This window comes from Hemitrygon akajei, unplaced genomic scaffold, assembly GCF_048418815.1.
Source record: "Hemitrygon akajei unplaced genomic scaffold, sHemAka1.3 Scf000071, whole genome shotgun sequence".
NCBI lineage: Eukaryota > Metazoa > Chordata > Chondrichthyes > Myliobatiformes > Dasyatidae > Hemitrygon > Hemitrygon akajei.
In genome coordinates, this window is record NW_027331957.1 from 1,072,871 (window position 1) to 1,094,492 (window position 21,622).

At 47.0% G+C, this 21,622-nt stretch overlaps 1 protein-coding gene across 1 annotated transcript in view; it reads right to left on the bottom strand.

The window, feature by feature from the left end:
* Positions 1-13,005, bottom strand: part of LOC140722179 (oxidized low-density lipoprotein receptor 1-like) — a 34,146-nt gene extending 21,141 nt beyond the window's left edge. Inside the window, exons 1-5 of the mRNA XM_073036970.1 lie at positions 12,948-13,005; positions 10,223-10,312; positions 9,413-9,484; positions 8,034-8,153; positions 4,070-4,186 (exon numbers count right to left, since the gene is read on the bottom strand). Coding sequence (XP_072893071.1) covers positions 4,070-4,186; positions 8,034-8,153; positions 9,413-9,484; positions 10,223-10,289 — 376 coding nt within the window. The 5' untranslated portion in view covers positions 10,290-10,312; positions 12,948-13,005. The remainder of the gene's footprint in view (positions 1-4,069; positions 4,187-8,033; positions 8,154-9,412; positions 9,485-10,222; positions 10,313-12,947) is intronic.
* Positions 13,006-21,622: the final 8,617 nt, after the last annotated feature.

The following is a 21,622-nucleotide window of genomic DNA, read 5'->3' on the forward strand; positions in this document are numbered from 1 at the left end:
TTCTGCGGTAACTTTTCGGTGGACAACAGGACATAACGATCCTAACCAGAGGCTCAGCAATCTTTACCCTCACCTCGTGGAATAGCCTGGGGAATATTCCATCAGGACCCTTGGACTTACGCGTTCTAATGAATTTTAACAACTCCAACACCTCATCTCCTCATCTCTCATGCTCCAGAACATCAGTGTCCATCATATTGTCCTCACCGTCATCAAGTTCTCTCTCATTGGTGAATACCAATGATAAGTATTCATTGAAGACCTCGCTCCCTTCCGCAGTCTCCAGGCACAACTTTATCCCACCTTTATCTCTAATTGGTCCTTCCTTCACTCCTGTCTTCCTTTTATACTTCACAGAACGGAGGAATGCCTTACCCTACTCGCCAAGGCCTTCTCATGTCCGCCTCTGGCTCTCCTGAGACCCCTCTTAAGCTCCTTTCTTGCTATCTTATATTCCTCAATAGACCCATCTGTTCCTTGCTTCCTAAACAACATGTATGCTGCCTTCTTCCACCTGCTAGATTTTCCACCTCACTTGTTAACCATTGTTCCTTCACCCTACCATTCTTTATCTTCCTCATCGAGACAAATTTATCCCTAACATCCTGCAAGAGATCCCTAAACATCGACCATATGTCCTGTGACTACTTGTGTGTCTGTGACTAGTGGTGTGCCACAGGGATCAGTGCTAGGTCCATTTTTATTTGTCATCTATATCAATGAGCTGGATGATAATGTGGTAAATTGGATCAGCAAATGTGCTGATGATAAAAAAGATTGGAGGAGTAGTAGACAGTGAGGAAGATTTTCAAAGCTTGCAAAGGCATTTGTACCAGCTGGTAAAATAGGCTGAAAAGCGGCAGACGGAGTTTAATACAGGCAAGAGTCAGGTATTGCACTTTGGAAGGGCAAACCAAGGTAGAACATGCAAGGTAAATGGTAGGGCACTGAGGTATGCAGTAGAACAGAGGGATCTGGGAATACAGATTGAAAATTCCCTAAATGTGGCGTCACAGGTCGATAGGGTAGTAACGAGAGCTATTGGTACATTGGCCATGTATATAAGTATTGAGTATAAGAATTGGAACGTTATGATGAGGCTTTATAAGGCATTTGTGAGGCCGAATTTGGAGTATTGTGTGGCGGATTGGTCATCGAATTACAGGAAAGATATTAATAAGGTAAGAATGCTGTGAAGGTTTACATGGATGTTGCCAGGACTTGAGAAACTGAGTTACAAAGAAAGGTTGAATAGATTTGACAAGTTTCCACACGGAAGGTTAGTAAGGAAGTTTCAATCGTTAGGTATTAACATTGAAGTAGTAAAATAGATTCAACAGTGGCGAGGTGGGAGATGCCAGAGAGTAGTGGTGGATAACTGTTTGTCAGGTTGGAGGCCGGTGACTAGTGCTGTGCCTCAGGGATCTGTACGGGGTCTAATGTTATTTGTCATATGCATTAATGATGTGGATGATGGGGTGGTAAATTGGATTAGTAAGTATGCAGATGATACTAAGATATGTGGCGTCGTGGATAATGAAGTAGGTTTTCAATGCTTGCACAGGGGTTTAGCCCAGTTAGAAGAGTGGGCTGAACGACGGCAGATGGAGTTTAATGTTGATAAGTGTGAGGTGCTACATTTTGGTAGGACTAATCAAAATAGGACTAACATGTTAAATGGTAGGCCATTGAAGAATGAAGTAGAACAGAGTGATCTAGGAATAATGGTGCATAGTTCCTTGAGGATGGAATCTCAAGTGGATAGGGTGGTAAAGAAAACTGTTGTTATGCTGTCCTTTATAAATCAGAGCATTGAGTATAGGAGTTGAGATGTATGGTTAAAAATGTACAAGGCATTGTAAGGCCTTATTAGGAGTATTGTGTACAGTTTTGGTCACCAAATTATAGGAAAGATATCAACAAAATAGAGAGAGTACAGAGAAAATTTACTGGAATGTTACCTGGGTTTCAGCACCTAACTTACTGAGAATGGTTGACCAAGTTAGACCTTTGTTCGTTGGAGCGTAGAAGGTTGAGTGGGGCCTTGATAGAGGTATTTAAAATTAAGCGGCGGATAGGTAGAGTTGACGTGGATAGGCTTTTTCCATTGAGAGTAGGGGAGATTGAAACAAGAGGACATCAGTTGAGATTTAAGTGGTAAAAGTTTAGGGGAAACACCAGGGGGAACTTCTTTACTCAGAGAGTCTTAGCTGTGTGTAACGAGCTTCCAGTAGAAGTGCTAGAGGCAGGTTCGATATTGTCATTTGAAGTAAAATTACAGAGGTATATGGACAGAAAAGAAATGGAAGGTTATGGGATGAGTGCAGGTTGGTGTTTCTAGGTGAGAGTAAGCGTTCGGCACGGACTAGAATGACCGAGCTGGCCTTTTTCCTTGCTGTAATTGTTTTATGGTTATATAGTTTAGATTAGGAGTTTATTCCCTGGAGCGTAGAAGAACGAGGGGAGATTTGATAGAGGTATATAAAATTATAATGGGTATAGATAGAGTGAATGCAAGCGGGCTTTTTCCACTGAGGCTAGGGAAGGAAAAAAAAACAGAGGACATGGGTTAAGGGTGAAGGGGGAAAAGTTCACTTTTAACATTTAAGAATATCCCGGCCAGGTACATGGGTGAGAGGGATATGGAGGTATATGGTCCAGGTGCAGGTCAGTGTGACTGGCCAGAAAAATGTTTAGGCACAGCCAAAAAGGGACAATAGACCAGTTTCTGTGCCGCAATGTTCTGTGGTTCTATGGTTCTATGTCCATAGTACATTTCCCTGAAAATTATTATCCCAATTCACACCCGCAAATTCTTGTCTGCTAGCTTCATATTTTCCCTTCCCGAATTGAAATATTTCCTGTCCTCTCTGATTCTAGCCTTTTCCATGATAATTCTAAAGAGCAGGGAGCGGTGGTTACTGTCCCCCAGATGTTCCCCTATTGTGAGATCTGTGACCTGACCCAGTTCGTTTTGTAATACTAGATCTACTAGGCATTCCCCCAGTCGGCCTCTCAACACACTGTGACAGGAATCCGTTCTGGACACACTTATCTAACTCTGCCCCGTCTAAACCGTTGAAACTAATCAATTCCCAATCAACATTAGAGAAGTTAAAGTCATCCATGATAACAACCCACTTAATTTTGCACCTTTCCAAAATCTGCCTTCCAATCTGCTCCTCGCTGTCCCTACTGCTACTAGGGGGCATATTGAATACTCCCAATAGAGCAGCTTCTCCCTTCCTGTTCCAGAATTCCACCCATACTGACACAAAAGAGGACAGTGCTACATTACCCACCCTTTCTGCAGCTGACCAGTCATGCCACTCCTCCTCCCCTTCCAGAAATATTGAGAATCCATTCCTGCCCTGGTGCCAGCCAAGTCTCCGGAATAACCACTACATCGTAATTCCATGTATGTATCCAAGCTCTCAATTCATCACCTTTGTTCTTGATGCTTCTTGAATTGAAGTAGACGCACTTTCGCCCTTCTTCCTTACTACCTTTACACCCTTTATTCTTCTTCACTTTCCTCAAAGTCTCTCTATATATTAGATCTGGCTTTATTCCATGCACTTCATTCACTGCTCTATCACTCCGGGTCCCATCCCCCTTGCAAATTAGTTTAAATCCTCACGAACCATGCTAGCAAACCTACCAGCAAGGATATTGCAACCCCTCGAGTTCAGGTGCAACCATCTAATCTGTACAGTTCCCACCTTCACCAAAAGGGATCCCAATGATCCAAAAATCTAAAACCTTGCCCCCTGCACCAACCCCACAGCCACACATTGAACGGCCATCTCCTCCAGTTCTTACCATCACTATCACGCAACAGAGGCAGCAATCCAGAGAACACCACCCTTGAGGTCCTGTGCTTCAGCATTCTGCCTATTGCCCTAAACTCACAATTCAGGACCTCATCCCACTTCCCTAAGGTGAGCTGTTTTTAATCGGTGTTACCGTAAGGGGGGGGGGGATGGTTTCACTGTTGTGCTTTACAATAACAATATATTCCACTCTCTCTATGTATGCTCTGACTCCAACCGGAGACCGTTCCACTCACCATGAATCGAGAGACCGGCCACTATCACGATGAAGGCGGATGTAACTAGGCAGACTAGGCAGATCAGACGGTACGGTCTATTTCCGATCTTCACTTTCGACTCCTGTTCTTGCTCCGCTGCGGAGAGACCATACAACCATAAGACCGTGATATATAGTATATACTTTTTAAATCCATAGGAACTACTCAATGAATACTTCACTTCAGTAACTTAGTGACTGTAGTGATACTTGCTGCAGACTGAAAAGCTTGACGATGTAGATATTCAGAAAGAGGATGTGCTGGAGCTTTAGGAGAACTTCAAGTTGGATAAGTCGCTTGGAGCGGACGAAATGTAAAGGAGGCTACTGTGGGAGGCGAGGGAGCAGATTGCTGAGCCTCTGGCTATGATCTCTGCATCATCAATAGGGACGGGAGATGTTCCCGAGGATTTGAGGGTTGCGAATGTTCTTCCATTATTACACAAAGTGAGTAGAGACAGCGCAGGGAATTATGGACCAGTGAGTCTTACCTCAGTGGTTGGTAAGTTGATGGAGAAGATCCTGAGAGGCAAGACTTATGAACGTTTGGAGAGGTATAAAATATTTAGGAATAGTCAGCATGGCTGTGTCAAGGCCAGGTCGGGCCATACGTCCCTGATTAATTTTCTGTGAGGATTCGGCTAAACACTTTGATGAAGGAAGAACAGTAGATCTAGTGTATATGGATTACAGCAAGGCTTTTGATAAGGTACCCCACGTACCCATTGGTCTCAAGGCCAATTGAGACAATAAGGAGGCATGGGATCCAATGGGATATTGCTTAGTGGATCCAGAACTCGCTTGCATACTGAAGACAAAGAGTGATTTTAGACGGATCACATTGTACATGGTGGTCCTCAGTGGAGTACCTCAGGGATCTGTTCTGTGACCCTTATTCTTCGTGATTTTCATAAATGACCTGGATGAAGAAGTGGAGGGATGGGTTAGTATGTTTGCTGATGACACATAGTTTGGAGATGTTGTGGATAGTGTGGAGGGTTGTCAGAGGTTGCAGCGGGATATTGAAAGGATACAAAACAGGGCTGAGAAGCGGCAGATGGAGTTCAACCCAATAAGTGTGAAGTGGTTCATTTTGGTAGATCAAATATCATTGCAGAATGTCGTATTAATGGTAAGACTCTTGGCAGTGTGGAGGATCAGAGGGTTCTTTGGGTCGGAGTGCATAGGAAGCTCAAAGCAGCTGCACAGGTTGACTCTGTGGTTAAGAAGACATATGGTGTATTGGCCTTCATCAATAGTGAAATTGAATTTAGGAGCACAGAGGTAATGTTGCAGCTATATAGGACCCTGGTCAGACCCCACTTGGAGTACTGTGCTCAGTTCTGGTCGCCTCACTACAGGAATAATGTGGAAGCCATAGAAAGTGTGCAGAGGATATTTACGAGGATGTTTCCAGGATTGTGGAGCATGCCTTGTGAGAATAGGCTTAGAGAACTCGGCCTTTCCTCCTTGGAACGACGGATGATGAGAGGTGACCTGATAGAGGTGTACCAGATGATGAGACGCATTGATCGTGTGGATAATCGGAGGCTTTTCGCCCAGGGCTGAAATGGTTGCCACAAGAAGACACAGGTTTAAGGTGCTGGGGAGTAGGTACACAGGAGATGTTAGGGGTAAGTGTTTTACTCAGAGAGTGGTCAGTGCGTGGAATTAGCGGCCGGCAACTGTGGTAAAGCCGGATAAGACAGGGTATTTTAAGAGGCTTGTATTGCGCTGTAGGTTTTCTATGTTTCATAAGAGATAGTAGCAGAAGTAGTCCGTTCGGGCCATCGAGACTGGTCCGCTGTTCAATCATGGGCTGATCTAATTATTTCTGTCATCCACACTCCATTGCCTTTTGCCCAGACCCTCTGAAACGCTGGCTAATCAAGAACCTATCTTTCTCTGCCTTAAATGCGCTCGATGACTTGGGTTCCACAGCTTCTCGTGGCAACAAATTTACCACCCTCTGACTGATGTAATTTCTCCGCACCTCAGTTCTAAAGGGACGTCCTTCAATCCTAAAGATTTGACCTCTTGTCCTAGAATTCCTTACCAACGGAAGGAACTTTTCCATATCTACTCAGTTCAAGTCTTTCTGCATTCGTAAATTTCTGTGAGATCTTCGCTTATTGTACTGAACCCCAGGGAAAACAGACCAAGAGCTGCCGGATGTTCCTAATACAGCAAACCTCTCATTCCTGGAATCATTCTCATGAATCATCTCTGAACCCTCTCTAATGTCAGAATATATGAGGAGCCCAGAACTGAACACAATACTCTAAGTGTGTTCTCACGAGTGCCTTTTGGTAGCTCAACAAATTCCAAATTCCTTGACTTGGCAAAGGCTGACAGGTGTCTGACGGATTCCAGAGATCAGTCAGATCTCCCCTGAGCCTCCTCCGCTCCAGAGGAAGCGACCCAGGTTTCCGACCTCTCGTTGTAACACATGCCATAGAATCCCGGCAGAGTCCTGTTAAACCTCTCCGGAGGCTCCCCAACGCCCTGACATCCTTCCGATAATGGGGAGACCAGAACTGTATACAACACGCCTGATTCATCCTAGATGGTGATTTTTATAAAGTTGCAACGTAACTCCCTGACATTTGTATTCAATGTCCCGACTAATAAAGGCAAGAATGCCATCGGACCTCTTCACCATCCCATCAAACTGTGCAGCCACGTTCAGAAAGCTATGAACATGGACCCGAAGTTCCTCTGCCCATCTAAAGTAAGGACATGTTCAGCACAGCATTGTACTCCGAAGGGCCGTTTCTCTATATTTCTATGTTGCAGCACCGTTTAGGGTCTTGGTTTTGATAGTGTGTCATTTCTTTCATTAGAGTTAGCAAGGTGCAACATTTTAGGCTTGTCCCTGTTTAAACTCCATTCAACTCCAGGTCTCCAAACCATAGCTGTAACTGATCTGTGTCACACTGAATACTTTGCCGGTCTTCTCCTCTCTCCACAGCGCCACCTCTGGCCGTATCATCGGCAAAGCGACTAACCCACCCTTCTGCAATTTCATGCAGTGTATTTACATACATTTAAGAGCCGAGTGGTAATTTTGCAGTTCTATACGATCCTGTTCAGACCCCATTTGGAGTACTATGCTCAGTTCTGCTCGCCTTGGAAAGACGTCGAAACCATACAAAGGGTTCAGAGGACATTTAGAAGAATGTTTCCCGGATTGGACAGAATGCCTGATGAGAATAGGTTGAGTGAATAAAAACACAAATTGCTAGCAGAACTCAACAGGCCAGTCAGCATCTATGGGAGGAGGTAGTGACGAAGTTTCGGGCCGGAACCCTTCATCAGGAGATTTGAGTGTATCTCGCCTTTACTGTTTGGAGCGACGGAAGATGAGAGGTGACCTGATAGAGATGTATAATGTTATGAGAGGCATTGATTGTGTGGATAGTCAGAGGCGTTCCCCGGGGCTGAAATGGCTAGCAAGAGAGGGCATGGTTTTAAGGTGCTTGGAAGTAAATGCAGAGGAGATGTCAGGGGTAAGTTTTTTACGCAGCGAGTGGTGAGAGTGTGGAATGGGCTGCCGGAGGCGGTGGTGGAAGCGAAAACGAGAGGGTCTTTAAAGAGACTTCCTAATGGCTGCATGGAACTTAGAAAAATAGAGGGCTATGGGTAAAGCCTAGGTTGATCTAAGGTAGGGACATGAGCGTTCAGTTTTGTGGGCCGAAGGGCCTGTATTGTGACGTATGTTTTCTATGTTTCTATGTTTCTGACACACCCATCTACAATTTCATCCAGATCATTGATATACCTCACAGACAGGGATTAATTGGGGAGCCGAGTGACAACGTTTTATTACCCAGATGGTGGTCAGTCTATGGGAGACAGAGGAAGTGGTCGAGAGCAGATGCATTAGAAACGTGGACAATTGCGAGTATGACACGTGATCCCTCCAGGCTGACGTCATCACTGACCTGTTTGTGCAGTGGTTAACAACCCGCCTGGTCCCGAGGCAATGGGAGGATTTACATCCTCATCAATGCGGGGTTCCTCTTTCCGAAATTTCAGATCTGAGTAGGTGGAGTTCAGACCGTCTGGGGGAGAGAGAGAGAGAGCAGATAAGCAAGAGAGTGAGAGCGGTAGAGAGTGGGGGAGGTTGTCTGGAAGAGAGAGGAGAGGGGTGAGAGAAGAGAGAGAGAAGCAAGTGAGGGAGAGAGAATGGGTGAGATTTCGAGAGGGTCAGGGAGAGTGGTAGAGAGTCGAGAGGCTCACGGGGGCAGCAGAGGAGAGCGATGGACAGAGAGGGGGAGGTAGCGACAGGGGTGCTGGACGAGAAGATGTAAGAGAAAGAATGGGAAGGGAGAACGGGGTGAGAGAGGCGGAAAAAGAGTGGGAGGGGCAGGGGAGAGAGTCGGGAACAGTGAGAGGGCAGGGAGAGGTGTGAGAGAGGGCGAAAGAGGGGGATTGAGAAGAGAGTGTGAGGAGAGAAGAAAAGTGGGAGAGGGATAGAGAAGCGAGAAGAAGAAAACTTGAGAGAGAGAGAGCGAAGAGCGAGGGGAGGCAGCGTAGGAGAAAGGGCATGACCCATGGATAGTCAGGAGGAGAGGGCGTGAGGGGATTTCAGGGGCAAACTTAGGGACAGAGCCAGGTTGGAAGACCGGAGGGGCGGACGGGGAAGGATGAGAGGGAGCGGAGAGAGATGGAAAGGACGCGAGGGAGACCGAGAGTGGTAGAGACAGTGACTGTGATAGAGGAGGGACGGGAGGGAGGGGGCCAATGAGAGAGGGCGAAGAGATGGGGACAGTGGGAGAGAGTAGGGAAAACGGGGAGAGAGGAAGGGAGAAACGGAGAGCGGAGAGTATGTGAGAAGGTGAGGGAGCGGAGAGAAGGGGAAAGAGGGGAAAGAGAGTGGGGATAAGGAAAGTGAGAGAGCGATTATGGATTTATACAGCGCCTCCTCAACGTTTCTCCCACTGCGTCCCTCCTCACCACACGGACGCGGCGCTGACTCATCTCCGCACACCCTTCCCCTTAACACTCGCTCCTCAGCGCCCCTTCCCCCACACGGCACACCCAATGCTAGCTCTCCTCACCGACCCTTCAGCACACCCTCCTCAAAACATCCTACGGCGCTCCCTCTAAACTGTCCCTCCCTGGGCGCTCACACCTAACGGCACACTCCCCACCGTCCCTCCCACAAAGTACACCCACCCATCGTCTCCCCCTCGCGTTCCCTCCGCGTCTTATGCTCAAACAAGTAATCATTAGTGTGACTGTACGTTTTCCCTGAGATCTCTCGACAGGATTGGACACGTCAGCTAAACAGGGTCAAACTAACAAAGATGAAACTGACCTCCATCTGTCCGGACCCGGGGCGCCTTGAGGGTTTTGAAATTAAGTTCCGCATACGATACATCAGGTTCAGCTGGGGACAGAACAGGGAGGGTCAGAGACAGACTGAAGTTCCCTCCACACAGTCCAATCACACACTCCCGGGGTCAGATACAGAGTGAATCTCCCTCCACACTGTCCAATCACACACTCCCGGGGTCAGACACAGTGTGAATCTCCCTCCACACCGTCCCTTCACACACTCCCGGGGTCAGACACAGAGTGAATCAGCTTCCACACCGTCCCATCACACACTCCCGGGGTCAGATACAGAGTGAATCAGCTTCCACACCGTCCCATCACACAACCCCGGGATCAGACACAGAGTGAATCTCCCTCAACACCGTCCCATCACACACTCCCAGGTCAGACACAGAGTGAATCTCCCTCCACACCGTCCCATCACAGACTCCCGGGGTCAGACACAGAGTGAATCTCCCTCCACACCGTCCCATCACAGACTCCCGGGGTCAGACACAGAGTGAATCTCCCTCCACACCGTCCCATCACACACTCCCGGGGTAAGCCACAGAGTGAAGCTCCCTCCACACCATCCCACCACGCACTCCTGTGGTCAGACATTGTGTGAAACTCCGTCCACACTGTCACGTCACACACTCTTAGAGTCAGACACAGAGTGAAGTGCCCTCCACACTCACTCATCATACACTCCCGGGCCGACATAATGTGAAACTCCCTCCACCCGTCCGATCACACACACCGGGAATAAGCTGCAGAATAGAGCTGTCTCCTGTCTCTCTGCCGCACTCACCTCGGGAAGGAGACCGTGAGTCCGTTTTTCCCAACTTCACATTCATGTGACTCTCGTTCCGGTCCATCCTGCCGAGGATTCTCTGCGTCTCTGAACTCAGATAGGGGAAGCAACCGTTGTCAGAGGAAGCCTGTGTTAACAAGTGGGTTGGACCGGTACCAACCAACGCCGGATGAAGAGCTGTGAATTGAGGAACCGAGAGCAGGGGGAGGAAGTGCAGGGAGCAGAGAGATTGAGGGTGTTGCAGAGGGTGGTCGTGAGAAATGAGAGTGGTTGAGCGAAGAGTAATGAGAGTGGGGAGAAAGCGGGGAGGATTCAGGGTCGGGTAAAGATAGAGAGGTGGGTGACAATGGACAGATTCGGGAGAAGGGATGGAGAGAAGTTGCATGTGGAGAGAATAGGGAGAAAGTTGTGATGGAGATGGGGAAAAGTGAGCGGAGAGGGTGTGACTTAGAGAAATGAAGGCCGGAGAGTTGGAGAGTGATTGGGGAGAGAGGGTCGGTGAACGGAGGTAAGAGAGTGAGGTCAGGATGGAACAAGGCAGCACTTTCCCTCCCAACATTCTTTCTCTCACTTTCTATCCCATCTTCCTCCCGTCCTCTACCCTGTCTTTTATCTCTACCTCCTCTCGCCCACCTTTGCCCCACTGTCTCCTCTTCCGCATTATCTTATTCAACACTCTCCCCCATCTGCTCCTCTCTTATTATTCTTCCCCCAACACTCCTGTCGCCCTGACACGCAGATGTGCTTACACACTCACAGGTGCTTTCTGTATTCCCCCGATCCTTCCCAATGTCCACCTTCCTCTCCTTCGGCCCATCTTCCCCGCCCCGTCTTCACCCCTCCTCCCATCCTCCCTCCGGGCTTCCCGTTCTCTCCCACCACACCTTACTCCTTTCCTTTCCAACTCCTCTTCTTCCTTTCGTCTCCCTCAGTAGCTAACTTCCTTCTCCCACCATCGCCGCCCACAGGCTTCACCACACCCCCCTCCACGGCTTCCCTATCACGCAGCTTCCCGCTCCCCTTCCTCTCCCCTCTACACTATCACTGTTTTAACGATTTAACCGCTTTCTTTCCTCCTCTTCCCTCATATTTCCACACCCGCTTCACTTACCCCTTCACTAGCCCTCTTGGATCCCGTGCTTCCTTACTGTCTCAATAATCCTCCCATGGGATACCTTATCAAATGCCTTGCTGAACTTCATATGCACTACATCTACCGGCGTCCCTTCATCAATGTGTCTAGTCACATTCTCAAAAAATTCAATCAGGCTTGTAAAGTAAGACCTGTCCTTAACAAAGCGATGCTGACTATCCCTAATCATATTATACCTCTCCAAATGTTCATAAATCCTGCTTCTCAGGATCTTCTGCATCCACTGGTCAATAATTTCCTGAGCTATGTCTAACCCTTTCTTGAATAAAGGAACAACATCTGCAACCCTCCAATACTCCGGGACCTTTCCCGTCCCCCTTGATGATGCAAAGATCATCGCCAGAGCCTCAGCAATCTCCCCCTTCGCCTCCCACAGTACCCTAGAGTACATCTCTTCCGGCCCCGACGACTCCCCAACTTGATGCTTTCCAAAAGCTCCAGCTCATTGTCTTTCTTAATACCTACACGCTGAAGCTTTTCAGTCAGTTGCAAGTATTCGCTACAATCACCAAGATTATTTTCCATAGTGAATACTGACGCAAAGTATTCATTAAGTTTCCTTAATCCTTATGGCCCTTTCCAGTGATGGTGGTCGAAGCGGATTCAATGCGGCCCTTTAAGAGACCCTTAGATAGGAATTTTGTTCTATGATGTTGTTAATCGTATTGACCACTACGTCTATTTTCGTTCCATCGGCAAACTTTGACAAAAAGCCCTCTATTCCACTCACTCAGTTACAGATATGTGCTCAGACATTCCTCTCTCCATGCCAGCATCTTTCCTGTAACGTCATAGGATTTTATCTTGTTAAACAAACTCATTCATGGCTCTTTACCAAACGCCTACTGGAAGTCTAGTAAATGACATCAACTGACTGTCCTTTGTCCAGCTGCTGGTTACTTCCTCAAAGAACTATAACTGATTCTGCCAACTTGACAGAAACCAATCTGACTGACATATTTCCTCATGAGTCACCAAATTTCTCGCAACCTCACTTAACTTTATTAATAGACTCCAAAACTTTCCCAATCATGGACGTTAGTTTAACTGGCTTATAAGTTCCTGTAAAAATATAGAAAAATAGAAAACGTACAGCAAAATACTTTCAGCTCAGAAAGTTATGCCGACATGTCCCTACATTAGAAACTACTATGTTTCCATAAAGCCCTCTGCCACCATGGAGGGGGATAGATAAGACAGAGGCAGGAAAGTTGTTTGTCCAACTAAAGATGACCTGGAAGGATTAGCAAGTTTGCTGACAACACTAAGGTTGGAGGTGTTTTCGATATTGTGTAGGGCTCCCAGAGGTTACTGCATGACGTTGATAGGGTAGAAAACAGGGCTGAGAAGTGGCAGATGAAGATCAACCCAGATAAGTGTGAAGTGGTTCATTTTGGCAGATCAAATATCATGGCAGAATATAGTATTAATGGAACGACTTTTGGCATTCTCCCCCAGTTATAGTTTCAATAAACAGAAAAACAAAACCAGAAAACATTAAAAGAAAAAAAAACCGACAGCGTAGTATAGGAATGTCGGACCAGAATGCTGTTCAGAACGTATTCCTACCTTAGAAATTATGTAGGGTGACACGTAGCGCTCTATTTTTCTGAGCTCCATGTACATGCACAGGAGTCTCTCAAAGAATTCTATCGAATCCGTCTCTACAACGGCTGCCGGCAGCCCAATCCACACACTCACAGCTCTCTGTGTAAAATTGCAGCTTACCTCTGTCATCTCATCTGTACCTGCTTCCCAGCAGATTAAAACTGTGCCATCTAGTGTCAGCCATTTCAGCCCTGGGGGTAAAAAATATCCATATGATCAATGTCTTTCATCATCTGGTACACCTCTATCAGGTCACCTCTCATCATCTGTCGCTCCAAGGTGAAAAGGCCTAGTTCACTCAAGCTATGTCTTAAGGCATGCTTCCCAATCCAGGAAACATCCTCGTAAACCTCCTCTGCACACTTTCCATGGTATCGACATCCTTCCTGTAGTGAGGTGACCAGAACTGAGCAGAGTACTGCAAGTTGTGGCTGACAAGGTTACACTATAGCTGCAACATCACCGTCCCATCACACACATTCCCGGGGTGAGACACAGAGTGAACCTCCCTCCACACCGTCCAGCGACACAAATTCCCAGGGTGAGATACAGATTGTATCTCCTTCCAAACCGTCCCATCACCCACCCCCGGTGTCAGACACGGAGTGAATCCCCCTCCAAACCGTTCCATCACACACTCCCGGGGTCAGACACAGAGTGAATCTCTCTCCACACCGTCCCATCACACACTCCCGGGGACAGACACAGAGTGAATCTCCCTCCAAACTGTCCTATCACCCACTCCCGGTGTCAGACAGAGAGTGAATCTCCCTCCACACCGTTCCATCGCACACTCCCATGGTTAGAGACAAAGTGAATCTCCCTCCTGACAATCATAACACACATTCCCTGCGTTAGATACAGAGTGAGACTCCCTCCACATCGTCCCTTCACACACACTCCCGGGGTCAAACAGAGAGTGAATCTCCCTCCACACCGTCCCATCACACACTCTTGGGGTCAGTCACAGAGTGAAACTCCCTCGACATCCTCCCGTTGTTTCACGTTGTTTGCGACTGAAAGAAATCTTTTCTGGATGTGTAGGTTCATAGTTTAAAGGTGCTTTAATGATGGTAGAAGGGGTTGTCAGTGAAATGTATTTTTACACAGAGAGTGTGGGTTACTACAGAGCGAGAATACATTTCCAGTGATGGTGGTCGACGCGGATTCAATGGGGTCTTTTAACAGACCTTGAGATAGGAATTTTGTACTATGATGCTGTTAATGGTATTGACCCCTACGCCTATTTCCGTTTCATCGGCAAACTTTGCCAAAAAGCCATCTATTCCACGCAATCATTTACAGATATGTGCTCCTGCCTGTCAGATATTCCTCTCTCCATGACGCTGGAGTCACCAAGTGCCTCCCAACTTTTAACTCAACTTTATTAATAGACTCCAAAACTTTCCCAATCACTGACCTTAGTCTAACTGGCTTATAAGTTCCTTTAGAAATATAGAACAATTAGAAAGCCAGCAGCAAAATATAGGTCCTTCAGCTCAGAAATTTGTGCCCGACATGACCGTACATCAGAATCTACTAAGTGTACATAAAGCCCCCTGTCTCCATGAAAAGGGATAGATAAGTTAGAGGCAGTAAATTTGTTTGCCCTATTAAATATGACTTGGACGAGCAGGTGGAGGGATGGATTATCAATTTTGCTGATAACACTAAGGTTGGAGGTGTTTTCGATAGTGTGTAGGGCTCCCAGAGGTCACCGCGGGACGTTAATAGGGTAGAGAACAGGGCTGAGAAGTGGCAGAAGAAGTCCAACCCAGATAAGTGTGAAGTGGCTCATTTTCGCAGGTCAAATATGATGGCAGAATATGGTATTAATGGTCAGACTTTTGGCAGGGCCCCCCAGTTATTGTTTAATTAAATAGAAAAAAAAAGAAAACATTAAAAGAAAAAAAAAATCTACAGCGCAGCACAGGATCTGTAGGGCACAACCTGCCTTTGACAAAGGCATGCTGATTATCCCTAACCATATTTTGCCTCTCCAAATGTTCATAAATACTGCCTCTCAGGATCTTCTCGATCAACCTACCGACCACTGAGTTAAGACTCACTGGTCTATAATTTCCTGGGCTATCTCTAAACCTTTCTTGAATAAAGGAACAGCATCTGCAACCGTCCAATCCCCCCGAACCTCCCCCGTCCCCATTGATGATACATAGATCATCGCCAGAGGCACACCAGTCTCCTTCCTCGCCTTCCACAGTAGACTGGGGTGCAATTCGTGCGGTTTCGGCGACCGATAGAACTTAAAGCTTTCCAAAAGCTCCAGCACATTCTCTGTCATAATATCTACATGATCAAGCTGTTCAGTCTGCTGCAAGTTATCACTACAATCACTAATATGTTTATACATTGTGAATGCTGAAGTACAGTATTCATTCAGTACCTCTGCTATTTCCTCCGGTTCCATACAAACTTTCCCAATGGTGAACGTTTTATCCCCTTCCTCTGACACACTCGAAGAATGCCTTAGGGTTTTCCTCAGTCCTGCTCGCCAAGGCCTTCGCATGGCCACTTCTGTCTCTCCTAATTTTCTCTTAGAGCTCTTCCTGTTAGCCTTATAATCTTCTAGATTATAAGACCTTTTGTAAGACGTACAGACAGGCTGGATGTACTCAGCAGGTCGGGCAGCATCCGTTGAAATAAGCAGTCAACGTTTCGGGTCGAGACCATTCGTCAGAACTGAAGACGGAGGGGACAGGGACCCTATACAGGTGGTGGGGGGAGTGTGGAAGGTGTCAGGTGAAAATCCAATCAGAGGAAAGATCAAGTGGTGGGGGAGTGGAAGCAGAGAGGGGATAGGCCGGAGATGTGAAGAATGAATGAAAGGGGGAAACACTATGGGTAGTAGAAGAAGGCAGAACCATGAGAGAGGTGACAGGCAGCTGGAAGAGCAGGCAGAGTGAAAGTGGCATGGTGGACGGGAGAGGGAGGCAGTTACCGGAAACTGGAGAATTCGATGCTCATACCAACGGGCTGGAGACTAACCAGACGGTATATGAGGTGTTGCTCCTCCAACCTGACTTTGGCCTCCTCGTGGCAGTAGAGGAGGCCATGCATGGAAATATCCGAATGTGAATGTGAATGTGGGAATGTGAAGACCTTTTGTAAGCTTTCCGTTACTTTCTTGATTAGATTTAATACAGCCTTTGTACACGATGGTTCTAGTAGCCTACCATAACTTCCATGTCTCTCATTCCAACGTACCAGTACTGAACTCTACACAAATATCCCCTGAATATTTGCCACATTTCATCCGTACTTTTTCTTGAGAAAATCTGTTTCCAATTTAAGCCTCAAATGTCCTGCCTGATAACCTCATAATTTCCCATAATCCAATTAAACGCTTTTCTAACTTATCTGTTCGTATCTCTCTCCATTGGCATTGTAAAGAAGATGGAATTATGATCATTATATCCAAAATTGTCTCCCTCTGAGAGATCTGACACCTGACCAGGTTCATTTCCCGATATTAAATCAAGTACAGCTTCTCCTCTTGTTGGCTTATCGACATATTGTATCAAGAAACCTTCCTGAACACACCTAACAAACTCCACCCCATCTAAACCCCTCGCTCTAGGGAGATGCCAATCGATATTTGGGAAATTAAAATCTCCCATCACGACAACTCTGTTATTATTACAGCTTTACAGGATTTGTTCCCCTCTCTGCTCTTCGATATCCCTTTTACTATTAGGCGGCCAGAAAATAAACACTCAGTAAAGTTAATGATCCCTTCGTTTTCCTAACCTGTACCTGCAGAGACTCCGTAAACAATCATTCCATGGTATCCACCATTTCTGCAGCCGTGACACTAACTCTGATCAACAGTGCCACGCCCCCACCTTTTTTCTCTCCTTCCCTGTCCTTTCTGAAACATCTCAAACCTGGCACTTGAATTAACAAATCCTGTCCCTGAGCTATCAAAGTCTCCGTAATGGCCACTGCATCATATTTCCAAGTACGTATCCACGCTCTAAGCTCATCCGCTTTGTTCACAACACTCCTTGCGTTAAAATATACGTATCTCAAATCTTCGGTCCGAGCGCGTCACTTCTCTATCACCTGCCTGTCCTCCATCTCGCACTGTCTCCAAGCTTTCTCTATCTGTAAAACAACCTCCTCTTCCCTAGTCACTTCAGTTCGTTTTCCACCTCCCAACAAGTCTAGTTTAGTGATGGGACAGTGTGGAGGTAGAATCACTCTTGTCGGACCCCGGGCGGGTGTGATTGGTCAGTGCAGAAGGAGCTTCACACTCTGTATGATCCCATTAAAGTGCGATGAGAAGTGTGATGGGATGTTGTGTAGGGTCGTTCGTTCGTGCATGACTCCGGGTGTGTGTGATGGGTCGGTGCGGAGGAAGCTTCGTTCACTGTCTGATCACGGGTGTGTGTGAATGTGACGTTGTGGAAGGAGTTTCACTCTGTATGACCTCGGAAGTGTGTGATTGCACGGTGCGGTGAGAGCTTCACTCAGTAAGACCCCGAGAGTGTTTGATGGGACGGTGCGGAGGGAGCTACTCTCTGTGTCTTACCCGGGAAGTGTGTGAATGTGACGGTGTGCAGGGAGCTTCAGTCAGTAAGACCCCGGGAGTGTGTGATTGCACAATGTGGTGGGATCTTCGTTCATTGCCTGCTTCGGGAGTCAGTGCTGGGACGGTGTGTACAATGCTTCACATTGTGTCTGACACCGGATGTGTTTGTTGGGATGATGTGGATGGATATTCAGGCAATGTGTGATTCCGGGAGAGTGTGATCGGAAGGTGTGCAGTGAGCATCTCTCCTAATCTGGCCTCAGAAGTCTGTGATGAGACATTGTGGAGGGGGTTTCACCCTGTGTCTGACACCAAGAGTGTTTGATGGGACATTATGTAGGGACTTCACTCTGTGTCCGACCAGGGAAGCGTCTGACTGGGTGATATGGAGGGAGCTTCACTCTGTCTTTACTCCCGCGATTGTGTGATTGGTCGGTGTGGAGGGACATTCACTCTGTGTCTGACCCCGGGATTGTGTGATGGGACGGTATGGCGGGAGAATGATTCTGTGTCTGTCCCCGGGTGCTTGTGATGGGACGGTGCGTGGGAGCTTCTCTCTGTATCTGCCACGGAAGTCTGTGATGGGACGGTGTGGAGGGAGATTCACTCTGTGTCTGACCCCGGGAGTGTGTGATGGGACGGTGTGGAGGGAGATTCACTCTGTGTCTGACCCCGAGAGTGTGTGACGGGACGGTGTGTTGGGAGATTCACTTTGTCAGGCCCCGGAGAGTGTGTGACGGGACGGTGTGTTGGGAGATTCACTTTGTCAGACCCCGGACAGTGTGGAGCCATCCTCACATGGTCTGGCACAAACCTCTTCCTCGATTGAGCTCATTTCCAGCAGCTTTGAACCATTGTTTGAACATTCCTTCTTCGCCTCATCGTGAGGTTTGATGTGATTACAAGCGCCTTTCCTGTTGATCCATCCCTGTCTACAAGATTGTTCTGTAAATGGGGAACAGAGAACAGTGAGTGACGATCTGCGTTTTGCTGACAGAGATGTTCTGAACCCACAGAAAGTCGTCATGTCATTGCTGATATAAATAGTCACGGGTACCATCACTGAAGAGAAATTACCCTGCAACAATCCATTTTTTAACAGAACCGTTCACTGTAGATAACTGGCCTGAAGACACACAGTCCAAGTTGAGGAACTGTTATTTCCCTTCAACCATCAGGACGCAGGTAGAGGAGCCTCAGGAGGCACCCCACCAGGTTCAGAAACAATTATTAGCACTCAGCTTTCAGTGGAAGGTACAGGATCCTCGGATCGCGCTCCAGCAGGAGATATTAACTCGCAACCATCAGGAAGTTTCAGGAGCCTCAGAGCAATCACCCGCATGTTCCGGAAGTGTTATATCCCCTCAAACAGCAGGAAGCGGTCCAGCAGCCTCTGGAACCAAACCACCAGTTTCAGGAACAGTTAGAAACAGTCAATCATCAGGAGAGGGGAACACGAGCATCAGGACCCACACCAGCAGGATCAGGAACGGTTATTACACTTCAACCATCGGGAAGAAGCTCCAGGAGCCTCTGGAACCAAACCACTAGGTTCAGGAAGAGTTACAAATAGTCATCCATCAGTAGGGAGTTACAGGTGCCTCAGGACCTACACCATAAGGATCAAAAAAGGTCATTACAACTCAACCATCGGAAAGGGACTACAGGCGCCTCAGGACCCACACCACCAGATTCAATTACGGTTACTATCCCTCAACAATCTGGAGCCTCAAGACCCACACCATCATGTTCAGTAAAAGCTGCTGCACTGCAATAGGACGCAGTTACAGGACCTTCAGGACCCTCACCACTAGGTTAAGCAACAGTTATTATACTCCAACCACCAGATAGAAGGTATAGGATTCTCTAATCGCTCTCCACCAGGTTCACGGTATGTTATTAAACTTCAACTATCAGGAAATTGGCGAAGGAGCCACAGGTTCAGGGACAGTTATCACCCCTCAGGACCCACACCACCAGGTTCAGGGACGGTTAGCACACATCAACCATCAGGAATGAGGGACAGGAGCCTCAGGACCCACACCACCAGGTTCCGGAATAGTTACTGCCTTCGAACCATCCACAGATGAGATACGAACGCAAGCTAGCTAGGAATATAAAGGAAGATAGCAAAAGCTTTTTTAGGTATGTGAAGAGAAATAAGATAGTTAAAAACAATGTTGGGCCCTTGAAGAATGAATTGGGTGAAATTGTTATGGGAAACAGAGAAATGGCAGAAGAATTTAATGAGTACTTTAGATCTGTTTTCACTAAGCAAGACACAAGCAATCTCCCAGATGTATGGATGGGCCAAGGACATAGGGTAACAGAGGAAATGAAACAGATTGACATTCGGAAGGATACGGTGATGAGAAGACTTATGGGATTGAAGGCAGACAAATCCCCAGGTCAAGATGGTCTGCACCCTAGGGTACTAAAGGAGGTGGCCCTGGAAATTGCGGATGCATTGGTAATCATTTTGCAATGTTCCTTAGATTCAGGATCAGTTCCTGAAGATTGGAGAATGGCTAATGTTATCCCACTTTTTAAGAAAGGAGGGAGGGAGAAAACAGAGAACTATCGACCTGTCAGCCTGACATGGGTGGTGGGAAAGATGCTAGAGTCCATTATTAAGAATGAAATAGTGGCATATCTAGATATCAGTGATAGGATTGGGCCGAGCCAGCATGGATTTACCAAGGGTAAATCATGCTTGACTAATCTGTTGGAGTTTTTCAAGGATGTAACCAGGAAGTTAGACGGGGGAGATCGAGTGGATGTAGTGTACCTCGATTTTCAGAAGGCATTTAATAAGGTCCCATATAGAAGATTGGTGGGTAAAATCAAAGCTCAGCGCATCGGGGGGAAGGCATTGACATGGATAGAAAACTGGCTGGCAGATAGAAAGCAAAGGGTGGCGGTGAATGGGTGTTTCTCGGAATGGCAGGTGGTGACTAGTGGGGTGCCACAGGGCTCGGTATTGGGACCACAGCTGTTTACCATTTACGTTAACGATTTGGATGAAGGCATAGAAAATAACATCAGCAAATTTGCTGATGATACTAAGCTGGGTGGCAGTGTGACATGTGATGAGGATGTTAGGAGAATTCAGGGTGACTTGGATTGGCTGGGTGAGTGGGCAGATACTTGGCAGATGGCGTTTAATGTGAATAAGTGAGAGGTTATCCACTTTGGGAGTAAGAACAGGAAGGCAGATTATTATCTGAATGGTGTAGAGTTAGCTAAGGGAGAAATACAAAGAGATCTAGGAGTCCTTATTCATCAGTCATTGAAGGTGAATGAGCAAGTGCAGCAGGCAGTGAAGAAGGCAAATGGAATGTTGGCTATTATTACAAAGGGAATTGCGTACAAGAGCATGGAAATCCTCTTGCATTTGTACAGAGCCCTGGTGAGACCACACCTGGAGTATTGTGTACAGTTTTAGTCTCCAGTGTTAAGGAAGGACATCCTGGCAGTAGAGGAAGTGCAGCGTAGATTCACAAGGTTAATTCCTGGGATGTCTGGACTGTCTTACGCAGAGAGGTTAGAGAGACTGGGCTTGTACACGCTGGAATTAAGGAGATTGAGAGGGGATCTGATTGAAACATATTAGATTATTAAGAGATTGGACAAGATAGAGGCAGGAAATATGTTCCAGATGCTGGGAGAGTCCAGTACCAGAGGGCATGGTTTGAGAATAAGGGGTAGGTCATTTAGGACAGAGTTAAGGAAAAACTTCTTCTCCCAGAGAGTTGTGTGGGTCTGGAATGCACTGCCTCGGAAGGTAGTGGAGGCCAATTCTCTGGATGCTTTCAAGAAGGAGCGAGATAGGTATCTTATGGATAGGGAATCAAGGGATATGGGGACAAGGCAGGAACCGGGTATTGATAGGAATTGCTCAGCCATGATCTCAAAATGGCGGTGCATGCTCGAAGGGCCGAATGGTCTATTTCTGCACCTATTGCCTATTGTCTATTGTCTATTGAAACTCCTCTGCACCGCCTTCAAAATCAGTACATGCTTTCTCAAGTAAGGAGACAGGAACTGCATGCAGTACTCCAGGTGCGGCCTCATCACTGCCCTG